Source organism: Gadus morhua, chromosome 16 (genome assembly GCF_902167405.1).
Source record: "Gadus morhua chromosome 16, gadMor3.0, whole genome shotgun sequence".
In the NCBI taxonomy this organism is placed as follows: Eukaryota; Metazoa; Chordata; class Actinopteri; order Gadiformes; family Gadidae; genus Gadus; species Gadus morhua.
The window spans coordinates 12,286,406-12,309,115 of NC_044063.1; the positions used below are offsets into that span (position 1 = coordinate 12,286,406).

At 41.5% G+C, this 22,710-nt stretch overlaps 2 protein-coding genes across 2 annotated transcripts; one reads left to right on the forward strand and one right to left on the reverse strand.

The window, feature by feature from the left end:
• Positions 1-5,592: 5,592 nt before the first annotated feature.
• Positions 5,593-8,925, reverse strand: LOC115561429 (extracellular calcium-sensing receptor-like). The gene is given in 9 exon segments (XM_030381475.1): positions 5,593-5,771; positions 5,774-6,343; positions 6,424-6,547; positions 6,643-6,864; positions 6,955-7,160; positions 7,457-7,752; positions 7,976-8,265; positions 8,362-8,656; positions 8,852-8,925. Coding segments are annotated over 9 exon segments (2,154 nt in total). The 5' UTR covers positions 8,911-8,925; the 3' UTR covers positions 5,593-5,679.
• A 1,965-nt stretch (positions 8,926-10,890) lies between these two features.
• On the forward strand, positions 10,891-21,191 carry LOC115561157 (extracellular calcium-sensing receptor-like). Its single transcript, XM_030380977.1, has 15 exons — positions 10,891-11,135; positions 11,242-11,536; positions 11,670-11,756; positions 11,886-12,155; positions 12,270-12,470; positions 12,669-12,950; positions 13,048-13,275; positions 13,365-13,488; positions 13,566-13,759; positions 18,425-18,511; positions 19,061-19,267; positions 19,370-19,648; positions 19,731-19,958; positions 20,046-20,169; positions 20,278-21,191. The coding sequence occupies exons 1-15, from the start codon at positions 10,900-10,902 to the stop codon at positions 21,189-21,191; spliced, it is 3,756 nt and encodes a 1,251-aa protein (XP_030236837.1). The 5' UTR covers positions 10,891-10,899.
• Positions 21,192-22,710: the final 1,519 nt, after the last annotated feature.

Here is a 22,710-nt window from a genome sequence, read left to right on the forward strand (position 1 = left end):
AAAAGTGCAATGATTGAGTTAAATGTTTTTAGAATTAGTCTGTTGATTGAAAAATGTTAACTAAATTACCTAGATTAAATGAAAAGCTTTATCCATTAAGGATATAGCTTTATCCATTAAGGATATAAATAAAACAAATAAATTGTTTATTCAACATTGCTATGTCCCCTTTTTGTGCAGTCATGCAAACTTGATGTTGTTTGTGCAGGGACGGGTTGAAGGCTAAACCCCCAATATCCTACCCAAAACAATTCTCAAAACAAAAGTATTTTCTTTATATTAATTTATAATTTCAAACACAAAATTATATTAACCAAAAAAATCATGGACAATATGGACATCTTCTAATTTTCCTGCCGTCTCATCAAAATAACTTCTTGGCTGCCGCTTCCTGTTGACCTTTGTACATGATGTAGCAGAAGAACAGGACGGACTGGATGACTACTTCATATCTGGTTAAACTAAGGTTTCTCAAATGGGGTGGTACTGCCCCCCAGTGGGCATTTTTGGCGCACTGAGACAAAAAATCCAAAAGTTAAAAAGGTTTGTTTAGGATTTCTTAATGTCAAAAAATTATGTTATTTATCACATGACCTGCAGGGGATATCTTCTGTTTTGGTTGAAATGTGTAAATCATGTGTATATGAACCGCTGTTAGTCGCTTTGGATAAAAGCGTCTGCTTAAGGCCATAGGCCTACATTATCGAAAAAGAACATCAGCACGAAACTGGTCAATCGGGATGGTTTACAAAAAGTTGACATTGTTAGAAACATTGTGGTATGTCAAAGAGCTCGATCAAAGCAAATGCAGATAGTTGCTGTGAAACTCCAGACTCACCAACTGCAGTCACGCTACTATGATCGTTTGTTTGAGACATACAAATGCTGTAAGCCTTTTGCGAGATGAAACGCCGCCTGGAGAGATGCATATATTTTTGGAGTGAAACCAGTCAGCCAGATCAAATCGGGAAGGGTGGACTATTGCTACCATACTGCGAGAGAGGGCATGGTAGACCAGAAGAGGGCAGATCAAATAGGGCAAGCTGATATATGATATATGAGCAGAAGGGTCAACTACTAGGGTAGCATTGGAGAGGGTAGGGTAGGGCAAGGCAGGGCCAGCCGATCACAGACATCCCGTAGAAGAGCAGGGGAACCAGAATACCATCAAACATCTCATCTCATCTCATTTTCGTCCGCTTATCCGGGGTCGGGTCGCGGGGGGAGCAGCTCAAGCAGGGGGCCCCAGACTTCCCTTTCCCGGGCCACATTGACCAGCTCTGACGGGGGGATCCCGAGGCGTTCCCAGGCCAGTGTCAGTGCCACCTAGTCCTGGGTCTTCCCCGAGGTCTCCTCCCCACTGGACGTGCCTGAAACACCTCCCAAGGAAGGCGCCCAGTGGGCATCCTTACCAGATGCCCGAACCACCTCAGCTGACTCCTTTCTAAGTAAAGGAGCAGCGGCTCTAATCCGAGTTCCTCACGGATGGCTGAGCTTCTCACCCTATCCCTAATGGAGACGCCAGCCACCCTTCTGAGAAAACTCATCTCGGCCGCTTGTACCCGCGATCTCATCCTTTCGGTCATCACCCAGCCCTCATGACCATAGGTGAGGATAGGAACGAAGATCGACCGGTAGATCGAGAGCTTTGCCTTGCGGCTCAGCTCTCTTTTCGTTACAACGGTGCGGTAAAGCAAACGCAATACTGCCCCCGCTGCTCCGATTCTCCGGCCAATCTCACGCTCCATAGTACCCTCACTCACGAACAAGACCCCGAGGTACTTGAACTCCTTCACTTGGGCTAAGGACTCATTTCCTACCCGGAGTAAGCAATCCATCGGTTTCCTGCTAAGAGTCATGGCCTCAGATTTAGCGGTGCTGATCCTCATCCCAGCCGCTTCACGCTCGGCCGCCAGCCGATCCAGTGAGTGCTGAAGGTCACAGGCCGATGATCCCATGAAGACCACATCACCTGCAAAAAGCAGTGACGAGATCCTCAGACCACCGAACTGCAACCCCTCCCCACCACGACTACGCCTCGACATCCTGTCCATGTATATCACAAACAGGATTGGTGACAAGGCGCAGCCCTGGCGGAGACCAGCACCCACTGAGAACGAAACTGACCTGCCGAGGACGCGAACACAGCTCTCGCTTTGGGAGCACAGGGATTGGATGGCCCTGAGGATAGACCCCCTTACCCCATACTCCCGCAGCACCTCCCACAGTTTCTCCCGGGGGACCCGGTCATACGCCTTCTCCAGATCCACAAAACACATGTAGACCGGATGGGCATACTCCCAGGCCCCCTCCAGGATCCTTGCGAGAGTGAAGAGCTGGTCCGTAGTTCCACGTCCGGGGCGAAAACCGCATTGTTCCTCTTCAATCTGAGGTTCGACGATCGGCCGAACCCTCCTTTCCAGCACCTTGGAGTAGACTTTACCAGGGAGGCTGAGAAGTGTGATACCCCGGTAATTGGCACACACTCTCTGGTCCCCCTTTTTGAACAGGGGAACCACCACCCCGGTTTGCCACTCCTTTGGCACTGTACCCGACTCCCACGCGATGTTGAATAGGCGTGTCAACCATGACAGCCCCTCAACACCCAGAGCCTTTAGCATTTCTGGCTGGATCTCATCAATCCCTGGGGCTTTGCCACTGCGGAGATGTTTGACTACCTCAGTGACCTCCACCAGGGAAATTGACGACGAAACACCATCAACCTCGAGCTGTGCCTCCAACATAGAGGGCGTGTTATTCGGATTCAGGAGTTCCTCAAAGTGTTCCTTCCAACGTCCGACGACCTCCTCAGTTGAGGTCAACAGAGTCCCATCCTTACTGTACACAGCTTGGATGGTTCCCCGTTTCCCCCTCCTGAGGTGCCGGATAGTCTTCCAGAAACACTTTGGTGCCGACCGAAAGTCCTTCTCCATGGCCTCTCCGAACTTCTCCCACACCCGCTGCTTAGCCTCCGACGCGGCAGCAGCTGCAGCCCTTCGGGCCTGTCGGTACCCTGCAACCGAGTCAGGAGTCCTCCAGGATATCATATCCCGGAAGGCCTCCTTCTTCAATCGGACGGCTTCCCTGACCACCGGTGTCCACCACGGTGTCCGAGGGTTACCGCCCCTTGAGGAGCCTAAGACCCTGAGGCCACAGCTAGCCACCGCAGCTTCAGCAATGGAGGCTTTGAACACCGCCCACTCCGGCTCAATGCCCCCAACCTCCACAGGAATGCCGGAAAAACTCCGCCGGAGGTGTGAGTTGAAGATACCTAGGACAGGGGCCTCCTCCAGACGTTCCCAGTTCACCCGCACTACTCGTTTGGGCTTACCAGGTCTATCTGGAAATTTCCCCCATTCCCTGATCCTACTCACAACCAGATGGTGGTCGGTTGACAGTTCCGCCCAAAACATGCGGCCTCAGATCAGATGACACAATCACAAAATCGATCATTGATCTTCGGCCTAGGGTACTCTGGTACCAGGTACACTTATGAGCACCCTTATGTTCGAACATGGTGTTTGTTATGTATAATCCATGACTAGCACAGAAGTCCAATAACAAACGACCGCTCGGGTTTAGATCAGGGAGGCCGTTCCTCCCCACCACGCCTCTCCAGGTGTCTCCATCGTTGCCCACGTGGGCGTTGAAGTCACCCAGCAGAACTACGGAGTCCCCTACTGGAGCCCCATACAGGACTCCATTCAGGGTCTCCAAGAAGGCCGAGTACTCTGAGCTGCTGTTTGGTGCATATGCACAAACAACAGTCAGAGTTTCCCCCCCTACAACCCTTAGGCGCAGGGAGGCGACCCTCTCGTCTACCGGGGTAAACTCCAACACCGCGGCGCTCAGCCGGGGATTTATGAGTATCCCCACACCCGCCCGGCGCCTCACGCCCTTGGCAACTCCGGAGAAGAATAGAGTCCAACCCTTATCCAGGAGTACGGTACCAGAGCTGAGACTGTGCGTGGAGGTAAGCCCAACCAGATCTAACTGATAGCGCTCCACCTCCCTCACAAGCTCCGGTTCCTTTCCCCACAGCGAGGTGACGTTCCACGTCCCCAGAGCCAGCTTCTGCCGCCCGGGTCTGGTCCGTCGAGACCCCTGACCTTCGCTGCCACCCATGTGGCTGCGCACCCGACCCCAACGGGTCTTCCCACGGTTGGTGGGCCCATGAGATGAAGAGAGGGGGGGTGCCACGTAGTTTGTTCGGGCTGTGCCCGACCGGGCTCCGTGGCAAACCCGGCCACCAGGCGCTCGCCATCGAGCCCTCCGTCTGGGCCTGGCTCCAGACGGGGGCCCCGGGCTTCCTCCGGGCCGGGTCACATCTCCTCTTTTTTCGATATTCATTGAGGATTTTTGAACCATTCTTAGTCTGGCCCCTCACCTGAGCCCAATCTGCCATGAGAGACCCTACCAGGAGCACAAGGCTCCAGACAACACAGCCCTCAGGTTCACAGGGACACGCAAACCTCTCCACCACGATAAGGTGACGGTTCCAGGAGTCACCATCTAACATTACATACCGAATAACAAACTACCATCTAGTGGACAGCTCACAAATGTTTATGACCATTACATTCTGGGATAAAGGTATTCATCTTAAATTGCTCATGGAATTCATGGTTCATGGTTAATGACTCAAGTGGGTCTGTAAACATGACATTGTTCATTCGTATTTGGCAACATAGATGCAGGGCAATATACATATACTGTACATATATTTTTGCTGTTATTATACTCTATAATATAATGCAGTCTGGTTCCAACCCACAAAATTCTTAATCAATGTCATTGTTAGCTTTTGAAGACTGGACAGCAAAAAGTCTCCATATTCCCAGCTACATGCCTTTTCTTGCAGGCACTCTGGGTATTGTCATGCACCACGGGAATCATTGCAGTTTCAAGTCGTTAGGGGAGGTGCATTTGAACTAGGAGTGGTCGACAATAATTAGGCGTTCCTCAGGCAGCAAGAAACTGGGAGGTTTTGGGTCAAAAGAGCGCTTTAATTCAGAGGCCACCTTTCTAATCGCCTATCAATTAACCACAGTTTTGCCTAACGTTTCTTTAGAGGCTCATCAGAATCCCGATATCTTAGCCCCAGGGTCCCCTCACTTCTGCCCTTCAGTCCCATGTGTGTAAATATAAAACAATGCATGCAATGCAACGAACGTGTTACCCAGATCTTTAACCATATTTGGATGAAAAAGCAAAAGACAAATGTCTTCTTATTCATTTATTTGTGTGATCAAATGCATTTCAAACCAACAGATGACTTGCATACAATTTATTTGAATGTGAATATACTACACAACTGAGTACATAAGTCTGTCTTTGTAATGCAACAAAGTTCTAAACACAGCATTATTTATTTATCTTTATTTTGACTTCACTACAGTTTAAGTCAAAAGTTCACGAATCGAATCAACAAAAACCCTCAGAAATTATTTTTTACCCATTACATTTTTCTTGGTGTTTTTCTCTGGCCTAAACAAAATTATAAAACATTTAGGAACAAAAATACAGAACATTAATCCGAAACTAGAGGCCAATATGGCAAAAATCTCCACAGCTACAGTGAACTTTCCAGGGGAACTGATGTAAGCTGGGATGAAAGTGATCCAAACAGCGCAGAATATTAACATACTAAATGTGATTAGCTTGGCTTCATTAAAATTGTCAGGTAGTTTTCGGGCTAAAACAGCTAACACAAAGCAAAATACAGCAAGGAGCCCGATGTACCCTAGCACAGCCCAGAAACCGATTGCTGAGCCTAATGCACATTCTAGAATGATTTTATCCTTGTAGGTGGTCAGGTTTCTAATAGAGAAAGGGGGATTTAAAATTAACCACAAAATACATATCAGAACTTGAACAAATGTAAAACATACTACAGTCATTCTCTGCTGTGCAGGCCCAAACCATTTCATAACATTATCACCTGGCAGTGTAGCTCGGAAGGCCATTAACACAACCAGGGTTTTCCCCAGAACACAAGAGATACAGAGGACAAAGGTAATCCCAAAAGCTGTGTGGCGAAGCATACACGACCAGTCTGAAGGTGGACCAATGAAAGTCAGAGAACACAGGAAACATAAAGTCAAGGAGAAGAGCAGCAGGAAGCTAAGCTCAGAGTTGTTGGCCCTAACAATAGCAGATGCTCTGTGCTGGAAGAACACAATGGCTGTAATAATGGTTAAACAGGCTCCTACAACTGAGAATGCTGCCAAAATAATTCCAAGGACCTCATGCATGGAGAGAAACTCAACAGGCTTAGGAAGACATACGTTTTTCTCTTCATTTGGCCAGAACTCATTGGGACAAGGGAAACAATCTGATGAATCTGGAAAGAATAACACAAAATTGCATCAGAAGAGGCTTTTGGCACTTTTTCAGCATCATCGTGAATAAATTGTTTGATACCTGTAGTATTGCTAATCTCTCCTTCAGCACATGGTATACAGTCATAGCAGCAAACCGGTTTCCCCTTCTGGAGAACCTTACGCGTTCCTGGTGGACAGCTGTCACTGCATACAGACACAGGCACCTGTTTCACAAATATACATACAGATACAGCTTTACACCTAGCAAGAAGTCAAGACATTTTCTTCAATTAATTTAAGTATAAATAGTTATTCCTGCCTGTACACCACCATCTAACCAGCTGATGTTCTTTATCATATTGAACTTCTGTCCAATAGGAAGTGAGTCATCGTAATGTCCCACTGTTACAAACTCCAGGCCACCGTTCTCATTTGTCTTCCAGTTAATCAGCTCATAGAAGGCCACAGGGTCACCATTGGCATTAAATGAGACATGGTAACCATTACGAGAGAAATTCACCCTTTTCAACTGATCTAAAACCTGGAAAGTATAGTATTGAAAAGAATGGTCAATATCTATATCAATACAGCACACATATTTTTTTTATAATATGTATATATATGTAACAACCTGCAATGGCTCTATCTTCATGAATTGATCACATTGTATAGTGGAGTTTATCTTCTTACACACAATATTGTGTATAGCGTGTGCTATTGAGTAAACAGCTTTGTAAACCATGTTTGTGACTCTAAGCTGAGAGGTGTCAGTGTATGGGCTTTTGAGCTTCTGTATATCTTCAGTTCCATCGCACACACTGTCCGCTGAGCCAGCCTCTAAAAACCGAGACACAGGTTTGAGGTGACAGAATATATTTCAGGGTTTTCATGTTATGCAGCAACTGTGATTCAGTCTCAAAATAATCATGCAACATAAAAAAAACCTATACAAGCTTCTTTTTTTTTTTACTATTTTTTATAATTATTTTTTATAAAGTACATAACATTTTTCTTAAATCTTTTGTGCTTGTGTATTTTTTACAACTCTAATTGTTTAATGGTATGACAAATTTTTCGATCTCGGTCAGCCATGTCAAAAGAGTGAGTCATTGGACGAATATCTAAAATCTCACTTTTTTCTAGCTGGCAGTTGAATGCACCCTCCCACAATTCAGTAAGCAACTGAGACGCAGCTGCTTTGGCAGGGGAAAGATCTAAAAGGTATTCTCTAAATCCAGGTACCACAGATTGTGGAATACCAAATCCAATTGCCCCAGCACAAAAGTGAAACTTCAGAAATTCAGGAGCAGTTCCCCATGATTCAGTGCCTATCCATTGTCTGGGAGGAAAGGGCTTGCGGGCCAACTCCTCCAGCAGAATCTTCATATCTCCTGATGCTGTGAATGCCACGACAATAATGGCTGTAGACCTTAGAAAATATGGCATGAATTTACTTTACGGTCATAGCAAAAAAGAGAAACATTGACATAATCATCTGCCTAAACATGGGATGTTTATAGAGAACAAATATTAATTACTCATTCTCAAAATATTAATAAATCTACATATTATTTTTCATTTTAAATCAGTTTTGTCTATTTCATTAACATTAATGTTATTATGACTACAATTTGAATAATTAGCTCATAAACCTGCGGATAACATCAGCAACTTGTTGAATCTTGCTCTGTGGATCAGTACGATAGAAAGATTCAGAGTATTCAACACATATACCCTCTTTGTGCGCTGCTCGTAGAAAGGACGCCATACCATTGTTGCCATAGTCTGAGTTAGACTGAACAGTGCCAATCCAAGTCCAACCAAAATGTTTCACGAGTTTGGCAAGAGCATCAGCCTGAAACTGATCACTTGGGATGGTTCTAAAAAATGTTGGGTATTGCGTCTTGTCAGACAAACATGCGCAGGTAGCAAAGTGACTAACCTGAAGGAGAAAAAAAACATGACAATGCTTTTTAAAGAAAAAAGCGCCAAACAAGTAACTGGTTATATATAAATGTTGCATTGTTAGAAATATTACTTGTGGAATGTCAAAGGGCCCGATGATTTGCGACATGCTCATACTTGGCGTGGATCCAGACTCACCAACTATAGCGGTTACCTTACCAGATCGTGAACAACCTGTGTTTGAGTCATACAACTGCTGCAGGCCGTTTGCGAGCTGAAATGCCACCTGGACAGCTACGGGTACCGAGGCACAGGAGTCATGGATTTGGTAACCGAGTGTAATGCCCGGCAGAAGCTCCGAGCTGTTGTTAATTTCTTCGATGGCGAAGACCATAGCACGCGAAAAGCGCAATTCACGCGTGTCCATGCTGCAAAGAGAAGGGCACATACATTCATGACATTTAGAAGATAGTTTAAATTAAAGTTGATGCAGCTGTTTTTTCTGATTATTATTATTTTTATTTATTGATCTGATATAACACATTACAAATATGTCGATCAAAATGTGTGTTCCACAACAAATCCATTTTTACCTGTGCACTAATTATTCCCCTCTAACTCACCTCCCTGTACATTCTAGAGGCTCTGGTAGGCTGGTGTAGTTATGCTTCACTGTTTTCATGTAGTAATGTATCGAAAAAACACCTCCAATAAGGAAGTCCCCTTCCAGTGTGAATGCAGTGGGCCGAGGATTGCCTCGAAGCATACATTTAAGAGAATTAGTAGCATTCCCTGCATCGGATACATCCCCAATCTTACCACCATTCTCTAGCCCCGTAGGACCAGATCTTTGTAGAAGGCCATCTGGAGACTCTTGCAAAGCAAGAGCAAGACAGAGCACAACCAATCCCAGAGAGAGGGTTTGCCTAAACATAACAATTACAGAACTCATCCTTATGGACATATGGCTATGAGGCGACTCCTACATATTACAACAGTTTTTATAGACTCTCAAATAGCTGCTGACTCTTTTTAACAGTATACGTCATTTACTGCTTCAGTACATTTTGTTTCTGGAACCAATCAACAAGCAGATGCAACAAAAGAACAATGATGATAACAATTGTAATCAATAATTATGTATACTTTATTAAGCTGAATCTTTTGTCCGAAGGGATTAGCAATAAGTGCATTCGACCATGAAGCTACACTTTACCTTCACTATAACGTGCATTAACATAATGCAACCTCCAATATAATGCAGTGCTTGCTTGGACCCCAATTTTGAGGAAAGATATTTTAAATGTTTCTCTCCACTATTTACTTGATTTGTTGAGAGTAAATGCAACAGCAGTATGACACTGCAGAGCATAACATATTTTTGGTTTAGGTCTACGAAATGAAGACCCAATGGTCAAGTTAGAAGTCCATTTGAAAAGAAAAATAATAATTGTCCACAATACAATTACGCTGCTAGATGTGATTGTTTCTGCATGCACACTGTAATAAAAAATAAATAAAATGCAGATTGTTTTGTGGGCAAGCCAACGTGAGATACTTGATTCTTGCTGTAACCAAAGGTTAAAGTTTACAACAAAAAAATGTAAGAATCATAATTATAATTATTATTATCATTGTTCTTTTGTTTCATCTGTTTATAATATGATCAAATAAGCTAACTGATTCAAGTGCTAATATTTCAATATAATAAAACATGTCCCAGGGTCCGACCAGATTTGTTTTCAGTCTGCAAGCGAAGAGCTGAAGATCCATTGATGAGATGAACAACTTCCTGTATTCAATCCATTTAAAGAAAATCTGTATTGAAAGTGCTGATTTTAAAATATGTGTACATTTTGGCTGGTCTATACTATATATATTTGTTATAATAATATGTTAAGAACATCTCCATGTGTTTAACATGTCCATATAAGCGGCAGTGTGTATGATTTATTGACTTGTTCTAGCAGGGAGGTTGCAGATTTCAACCAACTGAATAAAAAAAATAAAAAAGCATAACTGCTTCTTATAAGAGAAAAATAGTCTCACTTTGTGCCTTGATTTGCTCATGTTTACCATTGCAATGTTTTGTGTTTATTTGTGTTTGCTGAATAAAGACATGGCAGGGTTGCTGACTTTTTCTTCTCACTTTTTCCCACTGGCCATTGCCTTCTTTCAGTAATACTTCTGTAAACAGGAGTTGCTTGCACTCTTCGCTCAGCCACTGCATGTGTATTTATCTATTGTTTTACCGTTTACATATAAGGTGGTCCGTGACCATCTAGTGGATGCATCACAAATATCAAGTGTTGTGACGTTAACGGCTCTAAAACAAAGCTGTTGTTGAGTTTGTATCACTTAAAGAATTCATCCAAGAATTGTCAATGCAAAGGCACAAAAATGTTTAATAACTGAGGTATGACATTTCTGAACATGACATTGTTCATTCTTATTGGGCAACATACATCAGGGCAATAAAAAAGTATACTTTGCTGTTATTGTCTTAAGGCAGTCCAGGTCCTCCCCCAGAAATGTCTGCCAGTCCTTAGAAGGAACAACAGTCCTACAAATATTTAAATAGGCAAAGGGGATGGCATTTGACTGTTTATAAAGTTAAGCATCTGAGAATTAACGTTGCTTGAGAAAGGAGGTGTCAGTTTGGAGGGCAGTCATGAAAGCGCATAAAGAATCACAATTGCTCATATGTGTATGTTTGTTTGTGTTCTATATCTCTTCCCTTATGTCTTCAACAGGTCCCTTCTATTGTACATTACAGAGAAATTTTAATCTGGATGGAATGCACAAGTTTGGGGATGTTATTCTTGGTGCAATCTTTGAGATGAACTTTTTCACTGCATTTTCTGAACTGTATTTTACTTCAGAGCCGAATGATCCCATCTGCCATGGGTGAGTCTGTCTAAGATGGTGTTGATCAAGCCTATTTACAATCCAATCACACAGAATACTTTTGCTTATACAAAGATATTGGACTATTATTATTATTCTTTTTCAGCTTTGATATTCTAGGTTTCAGACAAGCCCAGACCATGGCCTTTGCTGTTGATGAAATTAACAGGAACTCCAAACTTCTTCCTAACATATCATTGGGATACAGTCTTTATGATAGCTGCAGCGATCTAGGAATCTCATTCCGTGCAGCTCTGTCTATGACCAGTGGCAGAGGAGAGCCGTTTCAATTAAATGAGAGCTGTTATGGTTATCCTCCTGTGTTAGCTATTGTGGGAGATTCTTCCTCAACGCGTTCTATTGCCATTTCTAGTATAGTAAGCTTGTACAGGCTACCAATGGTAAGTCAAATTTCAGGAAAGCTTGTGGTTGATTAATGTTGTTGCCTTTTAAATTATGAATCTGAAATAATCAACATAAAGGTCAAACTATAAATACAGGCCATGATAATAATTTATATTTTTTCTTTAAAAGGTCAGTTATTTTTCCACTTGTTCGTGTCTGAGTGACAGGATGCAGTTCCCGTCATTCTTTAGAACTATTCCAAGTGACGCATTTCAGGTATTTTTAATTACCACAGGAACATTATTTGTCTGCATGAATTGCCTTGTTGAAATTTGAATAAACGATAGAAGCAAATGTTCCACTTAAATCTTCTAAAATGTATTTCTTTAAAAATTGTTGAACCAGGTGCGAGCTATGCTCCAGATTCTGAGGAGGTTTGGCTGGACCTGGATTGGCCTGCTGATCAGTGATGACGACTACGGACGCCACGCCGCCCATTCATTCCAGTCAGACCTTGCCCAGTCTGGTGGAGGCTGCCTGGCTTATCTAGAGGTTCTGCCATGGGAAAAGAATGTAGCTGCACTGCAGAGGATCGTTGGAATAATGAAGAAATCAACATCCCGTGTGGTTATTGTTTTCGCACCTGAGAGCAACATGCTTAATCTCATGGAAGAGGTTAATTTTTCGCCATGAATGACAATGCTCTTAGACAAGTGAATTCATAGTGAAAGGAATAAATATGATACAGTGATGCATTATTGGAATTAAAACTGATAATCAAATTCACAGGTGGTGAAGCAGAATTTAACAGGACTACAGTGGATGGCAAGTGAAGCCTGGACTGCAGCCAAAGTGCTCCATACTCCCAGCTACATGCCTTTCCTAGCAGGCACTCTGGGCATTGCCATCCGCCGGGGAGAAATACCAGGCCTCAGGAACTTTCTACTGACAATACGCCCTGAAACAATTGGCAGCCAGGACAGTCCATTAGTACGGTTTACACCTTACAATGATTCAGAATCTTTTTACACATTTGATATATTGTCTCATGATTTTTAATAAATGTTTTAATACATTTTATTTAATTATTCATGTTTTAAATATTTTGTGTAAATATTTTCCAATGTATTTTCATTTTTGCTATTGGTGCAACACTATTTGTGCTTGATTTGAATCCCCCTCCTTTAGGTCAAGAGGTTCTGGGAGAACGTATTTCAATGTAAGTTTACATCCCCTCAAGGAGAGTTATTGGATGGGTCCGCTTCGGAAAGTCTATGTACAGGGAATGAGGTTCTTGGGAACATAGAGACTGAATTCCTGGACCTGTCTAACCTCAGGTCAGAATATAATGTGTACAAGGCCGTATATGCCCTGGCACATGCCCTTCAGGACATGCTACAATGTGTTCCAGGGAGCGGGCCTTTCAAAGGTCAAAGCTGTGCCAATTTACAAAGAATAGCCCCATGGCAGGTATGATTTCCTCTCAATGTATTTCTTTATTTTGCTGTGATTTTTATAAATCCTGAGACTTGACATTCACATACTCTTTTTGTCCCCGACAATACAGCTTTTATATTACCTGGGAAGGGTCAATTTCACTACAAATTTTGGTGATCAAGTGTCATTTGATGAGAATGGGGATGCTTTACCAATCTATGATGTGATGAACTGGATGTGGCACCCAGATGGAAGCACCGAGGTTAAAAATATGGGAGAGGTCAAAGAATTGGCGTCTAAAGTCGATCATCTTATCCTTGATGAAGATAAAATCTTTTGGAATTTTGAATCAAAAAAGGTCTGATATCTGGCGGTTTTCTGTGACATTCTTCGTTCATTATATTGTTGTAAAATATTCTTACTGCAATTAAATGATTCTTTCCTAAGCCACCCAAGTCAGTGTGTAGTGAGAGGTGTCCCCCAGGCACCCGCATGGCCAGGAAGAAAGGTGAACCTGTCTGCTGCTTCGACTGCATCCCTTGTTCAGAAGGAAAAGTTAGCAATGGGACAGGTAACCACAAACAGTACACATCTATTGGACAAATATTGAAATAACGAACTAAACAATAACTTTATATTGATCGTTAGATTCAACAGAATGTATCAGCTGTCCAGATGATTTTTGGTCCAGCCCCCAACATGATCACTGCGTTCCTAAAAGCATGGAATTTCTCTCCTACCTGGAACCCCTGGGCATCTCCCTGACCACGGCTTCATTATCTGGTGCACTTTTATGCACTGTTGTTATTGGAGTCTTCACCTATCACCGTACCACGCCAGTGGTTAGGGCCAACAACTCAGAGCTCAGCTTCCTCCTTCTGCTGTCACTCAAACTATGCTTCTTGTGCTCATTACTTTTCATTGGTCAACCAAGGCTGTGGACTTGTAAGTTGAGGCATGCAGCATTCGGGATCAGCTTTGTGCTGTGTGTCTCGTGTATCCTGGTGAAGACCATGGTAGTTCTGGCGGTATTCAAGACCTCCAAACCAGGTGGTAGCGGTAGTCTGAAGTGGTTTGGGGCAATGCAACAGAGAGGGACTGTTGTATTTCTGACTTTAATCCAAGCAGCAATTTGTACAACCTGGCTTGTGTCTTCCTCACCAACACCTCATAAAAACACACAGTATCACAATGACAAGATCATTGTTGAGTGTCTTGTAGGATCCACAGTAGGATTTGGAATATTACTGGGCTATATAGGCTTACTGGCTGTAATCAGCTTTATGCTTGCATTCTTGGCACGCAATCTACCAGATAACTTCAATGAGGCCAAGTTTATCACCTTCAGCATGATTGTTTTCTGTGCTGTTTGGATAGCCTTCATCCCAGCTTATATTAACTCCCCTGGTAAATATGCAGATGCTGTAGAGGTATTTGCCATTCTAGCTTCCAGTTTTGGGCTGTTACTGGCCCTTTTTGGACCAAAGTGTTTTATAATTCTTCTTAAGCCTGAGAAAAACACTAAGAAAGCTTTAATGGGACGAGGCAAACCGAGATCATAAAAAAGTGCAATGATTTAGTAAAATGTTTACAGATTTTGTAAATTTAGGTCAAATGTTAACTGCATTACCTAGATTAAATGTTAATGCTTTACAGATCTATTCATGGTAGATTGACCAACGTAATGCGAATAAAAAACGTTGATTCAACTTTGTCATGATCCTATTTTTTGTGAAGTTATGCAGAGCTCTTGTTGTTTGTGCAGGGATGGGTTAAAGGCTAAACCCCCAATACCCTATCCCATGTTCTACCTACTTCATATCTGGTTAACCTAGGGTTTCTCAAATGGGGGGGTACTGCCTCCCGGTGGGCATTTGTGGGATAGAGTGGCTCACTGAGAGATAAATACTTAAAAGGGGGGTTTTAAGAGTTAAATGTGTTTCTTTGTTGAAGAATTCTTATCGTCATCAAATTCTGGTATTTATCACATTACCTGCAGGGAATAATCTGTTTTGATTCAAATGGTTTGGACGGAAACAGCAACACAGTACAGGCCAGGATCGGATGAACATTAATGAAACATATTTCTATGTTTTTATTGGCTGTTCAAGCTTGTCAGCCTGAGTTTTTGGGAGTTGTCTCAAAATCAGATTCATAAAAAGCGTAAGTTGGTTAGTTTCTATTATTGTTGTTATTTACTCTCTTTGCTTCAGCCGGCTGGACGTAAAGAAAAAACATATTCTTCCCTACGGAGGCTTTCCATACACATTTGTATTCATTTTCTTACATCAATATTCAATCTTTTTCACATTCAACAGTTTTAATTGCTCTATTGATTGCAACTTTCCTCTGGTGATGACATTGTTTTGAAATTCTGCATACTGTGAAACTTCTTCATCAACTCAAAAAATCTCTCCCCCTATAACTTAGATAATATTGGCAGAGGCTGTCCTACGGGCTCAAGGACAGCCAAAAGCCAAAAAGAGAAACGGAGTGTGAACTCGCAAGATCAGGATAGTCCAGGATGATCCATATTTGGCACATTGAGGCCGGGAATGGACTTGTATTCCCAAAACTATTTCATATTCAATCGTTAAAAACTTTTGAATGAACTAGGATTTTCAACAATGCCCTTGGAAATTCATAATGTAAAAATTAAAAAGTCACTGAGTTCCTAACCAAGCGAATGAAATGCATAATGGCATTGTGTAAAACCCTATTTGTGTGCTGTTCATAGAAACAACGCTATGTCATCGTATGAAATCTTAGGTATGTAGCAACTTAAGGAAAAAAAGAATATGACGATTAATTTACAGAAATAAATCCTAGACACTGGTTATAAAACAAAGGATGGGATTGTCAAAAAAGTACTTGTGGAATGTCAAAGGGCCCGATAAAAGCGACATGCAGATAGATGTTGTAGATCAAGACTCACCAACTACAGCAGTTACCCTACCAGATCATGAACTTATTTTGAGTCATATAACTGCTATAGGCCATTTGCCCCATAAAACGCCACCTGGACAGCTACGGATACCAATGCAGAAAATTCATGGATTTAGAAACCAACCTTAATGCTAGGCAAAAGGTCAGGGATGTTGATTTCTTTGATGGCGAAGACCATAGCGTGGGAAAGACACAATTCATACGTGTTCATGCTGCAAAGAAATGGGATTATGCATCCATTATATTTTACAGTTAGAGCAGCTGATATAAAGTAAAAAAACTCAAGGAGCCTGATTTACCCAAGCACAGCCCAGAAACATATTGTTGAACCTAATGCACCTTCTAGAATGATTTACCCCTTTCACTAGTCATTCTGTAGGTCAGGCCCAAACCATTTCATGACATTATTACCTGGCAAGTTAAGTTCCGAATTGGTGACCCTAACAATAGCAGATGCTCTGTGCTTGAGGAACACTATGTCTGTTACAATATTCAAACAGACTCCTCCAACTGAGAATACAGCCAAAACAATTGTCCCTGTATCTCCTGCATGGAGAGAAACTCAACAGGCTTAGAAAGACATGAGATACTCTCTTTATTGGCCCAGAACTCACAGGGACAAGGCAAAGATCATCATGAATAAAATGTGTTAAGGTACGGCCACACTGAGCTCATTACGCACGTAAGATTACACGCGTTACGCGCCTAACCTGACGCTTGATCAATGTGTGTCACAAAAATGGTTCAACGCACCTGAAGTATTGCTTATTTCTCCATTGGGACATGGTACACAGTCATAGCAACAAAACATAGAAAAAACTTGAATTCCTGGTGGAATCTTTTCACTGCATAGGAACAGAGACAGCTGCTGCACACAGCCAAACTAGTAACTCCTGTCTGTGCAGGAGTAAACAGCTTTAAACACCATGTTTTTGACCTGTGTGTACATTTAGGCTGGTTTAAATACACCAGGTTGCCAGTTTATGTCCTAGGTGTTCCTAGAAATACATTTATTATGAAATAAGATAACTTCTTTGATGTATATATGTCCATGTGTTTAACATGCTCGTTATGGTGCAGTGTGTAGGATTTAGTGGCTTCTAGTGGAGAGCATGCAAATTACAATCATCTGAATAAAATAATAGAACAATTTATATTTATAAATTAAAATGAATGTAATAAAATATGAATCAGTAGATTATATTAACTTTTTGCTTTGATTCCCTTCTGTTATTTTATAGTAATGCTTCCATTTACGTTTTGTGTTCATTTGTGATAAACACATAGCGTTGCTGACATTGGAGGAAGTGCTTGCACTCTTTCCTCAGCCACTGCATGTCTATTTATCTATTGTTTCACCAGTTGCTATGAGGTGGTCTGGGAAAATCTGGTGGACATATCACAAATAACAAATGTTTGTGACATTTACTGCTCAAAACATCGATTTGAGTTATTGCTTTAGTATGAATCACTTAGGGAATGTAGCTAAGAATTGCTAATGCAAAGTTACAATGATGGATAATGATGTTTAATGAATGAGGTTTGTCTGTAAACATGATATTGTTCGTTTGAACGCGGTATCATTACGACAGGGCAATAATAGATATACTTTGCTGTTATTATCTCAATACAGTCAAGGTACGCCCCATAAATGTCTGCCACTCCTTAAAAGATATTATTAAAAAATATTTAAATGGGCAAAGGGGATGGCATTTGAATGTTTATAAAGTTCAGTGTCTGAGAAATAACGTAGTTTGAGGAGGGTAGGGTCAGATTGGAGGGCAGTCATGAAAGCTCATAAAGAATCACACCTGCTCATATGTGTATGTTTGGTTGTGTTCTCTTTCTCTTCCCTCATGTCTTCAACAGTTCCCTTCTATTGTACATTACAGAGAAATTTTAATCTGAATGGAATGCACAAGTTTGGGGATGTAATTTTGGGAGGAATCTTTGAGATTCACTTTTTCACTGCATTTTCTAAACTGCATTTTACTTCAGAGCCGAATGATCCCATCTGCCATGGGTGAGTCCGTCTAGGATGGTGTTGATCAAGGGTAATAACCATCCACTGACATGGAATACTTTTGCTAACACACAGATTTTGTATTATTACTATTATTATTATTGTTTTTCAGCTTTGATGTTCTAGGTTTCAGACAGGCCCAGACCATGGCCTTTGCTGTTGATGAAATTAACAGAAACTCCAAACTGCTTCCTAACATATCGTTGGGATACAGTCTTTATGATAGCTGCAGCGATCTAGGGATCTCATTCCGTGCAGCTCTGTCTATGACCAGTGGCAGAGGAGAGCCGTTTCAATTAAATGAGAGCTGTTACGGTTATCCTCCTGTATTGGGTATTGTGGGAGATTCTTCCTCAACGCGTACTATTGCAATTTCTAGTATCCTAAGCTTGTACAGTCTACCAATGGTAAGTCATATTTCAGAAAACCATATGGTTGAGGATCGTCATTACCTTATCAATTATTAATGGAAAATATTCAACATTAGGGTCAAATTACAAGTGTCGGCCTTGACAATAAGTATATCTTTGCCTTTTAGGTCAGTTATTTTGCCACTTGTTCCTGTCTGAGTGACAGGAGGCAGTTCCCATCATTTTTTAGAACTATTCCAAGTGACGCATTTCAGGTAGTTTAATTACAACAGGAACATTATTTGCCTGCATGAATTAAGCATGGATGAATTTTGAATACATTATTGAAACAAATATCCTCCTAAATGTTAAAACAAATATTGTTCTTGTTGTATCAGGTGCGAGCTATGCTCCAGATTCTGAGGAGGTTTGGCTGGACTTGGGTTGGCCTACTGATCAGTGATGACGACTACGGTCGCCACACCGCCCATTCATTCCAGTCAGACCTGGCCCAGTCTGGTGGAGGCTGTCTGGCTTATCTAGAGGTTCTGCCCTGGGGAAACGATGTTGCTGAAATACAGAGGATTGTCGGCATAATGAAGAAATCCACATCCCGTGTGGTTACTATTTTTGCACATCAAAGCAACATGCTTAATCTCATGGAAGAGGTTTGTTTTGTTTTTTTAATAGGGGTCTAGAATGTTTTTGGATGACAATTCTGTTCAAAGTGAAAGCTAAATTATGTTTCAGTAGATAACATTAATGGATTCAGCACTGATTATGGATTGAGCACTATATCATATTTTAAGCATTCCAATCCACAGGTGGTAAGGCAGAATGTTACAGGCCTTCAATGGATGGCCAGTGAAGCCTGGTCTACAGCCATTGTTCTTCAGACCCCCAGCTACATGCCTTTTCTTGCAGGCACTCTGGGCATTGCCATCCGCCGGGGAGAGATACCAGGCCTCAGGGACTTTCTACTGAGAATACGCCCTGACAAGGACACACTCAGCAACCAGGACAACAATTTAGTGCGGATTTCACATGACACACTGATTCGGAATCACAAGAAAATATCGTGAAGGAATACATATGTTTGCTAATCACCTTATTTATGAATTTCCCTTCATTAGGTCAAGCAGTTTTGGGAGCACATATTTCAGTGCAAATTTGTATCCCCTGGCTTGGAATTTGAAAGGCAGACTCAAGAAAGACTGTGTACAGGGAATGAGGTTTTAAGGAATATAGAGAATGAATTCCTGGATCTTTCTAACCTCAGGCCAGAGTACAATGTGTACAAGGCGGTATATGCCCTGGCACATGCCCTACATGACCTTCTGCAGTATGTTCCAGGAAGTGGGCTATTCAAAGGTCAAAGCTCAGCCAGTCTACAGGGACTAGAGTCATGGCAGGTCTGTTTTCAGGCTCATTCAAGTATAAAATAAAATAAACATTCCTGTTTTTAACATTAACCTTTTTCCACCTACCATACAGCTTTTACATCACTTGCAAAGAGTCAATTTCACAACTGATTTTGGTGATCACGTGTCATTTGATGAGAATGGTGATGCTTTACCAATCTATGATGTGATGAACTGGAGGTGGCTCCCAGATGGAGGTACAGAGGTTACAAATGTGGGAGAGGTTAAAGAAATTACCTCCAAAATCGATAATCTCATTCTTGAGGAAGACAAAATATTTTGGAATTTTGAATCTAAAAAGGTCTTCTTAAACGCTACCTATCGTCCATGATATCATACTTTTAAATGTAAATTATTTTTAAATGCAATCAACTTGTTACCCCCTTAGCCTCCAAAGTCAGTGTGTAGTGAGAGCTGTCCCCCAGGTACCCGCATGGGCAGGAAGAAGGGCGAACCGGTCTGCTGCTTTGACTGCATTCCTTGTTCAGAAGGAATGGTTAGCAATGAGACAGGTTTGTTTGCAATACACATTTTTATGCAATTCACATCTATTTTGTATATTTTGACAAATGCAACCACCAACCATTTGAATATATTTAATAATTACTCTTGTTTGTTAGATTCAACGGAATGTACCAGCTGTCATGAGGATTTTTGGTCCAACTCCAAACATGATCATTGTGAACCAAAAAGCATGGAATTTCTGTCTTATACGGAACCCCTTGGAATCTCCCTGACCACTGCCTCATTATTTGGAGCACTTTTATGCACTATTGTTTTGGGAATCTTCACCCATCATCGTACAACGCCAGTGGTTAGGGCCAACAACTCAGAGCTTAGCTTCCTCATTCTGCTGTCACTCAAATTATGCTTCTTGTGCTCATTACTTTTCATTGGTCACCCAAGGCTGTCGACCTGTCAGTTGAGGCATGCAGCGTTTGGGATCAGCTTTGTGCTTTGTGTCTCGTGTATCCTGGTAAAGACCATGGTAGTTCTGGCGGTTTTCAAGGCTTCCAAACCAGGTGGTGGTGGCATTCTTAAGTGGTTTGGGGTAATGCAACAGAGAGGGACTGTTTTATTTCTTACTTTAATACAAGCAGCAATTTGCACAACCTGGCTTGTGTCTTCCTCACCAACTCCTCGTAAAAACACACAGTACCACAATGACAAGATAATAGTTGAGTGTGAAGTGGGGTCGAAAATTGGATTTGGATTATTATTAAGCTATATTGGCTTACTGGCTATTCTCAGTTTCTTGCTTGCTTTCTTTGCACGGAATCTACCAGATAACTTCAACGAGGCCAAGTTTATCACCTTCAGCATGTTGGTCTTCTGTGCTGTTTGGATAGCCTTCATTCCAGCTTATATCAACTCTCCTGGAAAATATGCAGATGCTGTAGAGGTATTTGCCATTCTAGCTTCCAGTTTTGGGCTGTTACTGGCACTATTTGGACCAAAGTGTTACATAATTATCCTTAAGCCTGAGAAAAACACAAAACAAGCTTTAATGGGACGAGGCTCACCAAGATCATGAAAATGTGGTTACCTGGTTATCTTTTTAAAGGAATATATTTAGTCAGTAAGTAGAATTTACACAATACCTACTCCATAATCTGTTATCTCTAAATTAATGATCGTGGTTGCTCAGCAAGCCAGACTATTGTTATCATGTGTCTTAATATTATAGATTTATTATTATTTCTCTTTTGCCTAATTAACTGTAATTATCTGCCCCTAGAGTTTGAGGCATTAAAAACAAAACCAATTTCAAAAAATGTGCAGATATCAGTGTAGTGCATGTCTCCTTTTAGACTAAGAACAATGCAAACCTTTTTAAAATGTATTTATAATATTGCAACATTTTATCGCAATTTCTGAAACTGGATGTCTGGGCATTATTTGACATGCTGAATATTAGGTCTGCGAGATAGAGTGAGCTGTACCTTGAAAGTTTTAGAAACCTTGAAAGTATCATTAAAAATGACCTGTAAACCCAAATGACCCAAAATCTGGAACACATACTCCTTATTATTGCCCAACCTTGGTATTATTTAATTGAATTAGCAACCATTATTTAATGGAAAGTCCATTTCAGATTAGCCTGGGGACTAATAACTTGATGAGCCCATCAGGGACACCACCCTTAAGTATTGTGGACATTTTGAGTCGATAGTTATAAAAAAATGATGGCTTTGGTGAAAAAACACTGACTTCAACCATTCTGACGGTAAAAAGCTCAGAATTCTCAAAGTTGGTACATGTATAGAAACCGTGCATAAGCAGGTCTCCAAAAAGTAAAGTCTTTATTTGGGGACAGGATGCACCCAAACTCGGGATCATACAAAAAATATCAGCCCATTAATTCAATCAGTCACAAGTCTGATTCAAAATGCCCCACTTTGCGTGCTTGTTCATTAGCCTTGCCAGCCTTTTAGCATGCCCACAGAATATTGCGCACAAGACAAGTTGGCTCATGCAACCACGCACATTTTCTTCAAAAAATGCATATGTGGTGACATGTCTGGTTTAAAATTCTATTTTCAAATCTTTACAGATCAATCATAAGAACAACTGTTATTTTAAAGATCTGAAATGATAAGTTTGACCAAAATCTGCAGACAGAAAAAATAAATCTTGTTTTCAACATCTTGATGACAGTTCTTATTGGTCTCCATACTTTGAGAGCCTAATATTCCTATGTTTCCTTAGATTGGTATGAGCCCAAATATCCAAGCCCCCATTTTCCATCCGCCTATCCTTCACTCTGCATATCAACAGAACACTGAAAACAAATCAATTAGACTGAGCTGCCAAGGCAAATTTTTATCAAAATGTTTGTATTTGATCAAATTAATATCAAATACAAACGGATATATATTAGCCAAATACAGATTTCACTTTGTTTGGTAGTATTGTCATCCAAATTGGGGACTCTTTGACCAAGAACGGACTCAGAAGGGCTCCTGAGGAAACCCCTTGAACCCAGCAGTGTTAACAGACAGCCACCTCCCAGCACTAGCCCTTTAACCAATGACAGTAAAATTCGTTGGTAG

Bases quoted from the DNA above. Each gene is read 5' to 3' on its own strand.
- LOC115561157 (XM_030380977.1), top strand. From the start codon at position 10,900: ATGAAAGCGCATAAAGAATCACAATTGCTCATATGTGTATGTTTGTTT. The intron at 18,512-19,060 runs GTAGTTTAATTA...TCCAATCCACAG, and splicing joins TTCCAAGTGACGCATTTCAG to GTGGTAAGGCAGAATGTTAC. The intron at 19,959-20,045 runs GTCTTCTTAAAC...TTACCCCCTTAG, and splicing joins GGAATTTTGAATCTAAAAAG to CCTCCAAAGTCAGTGTGTAG.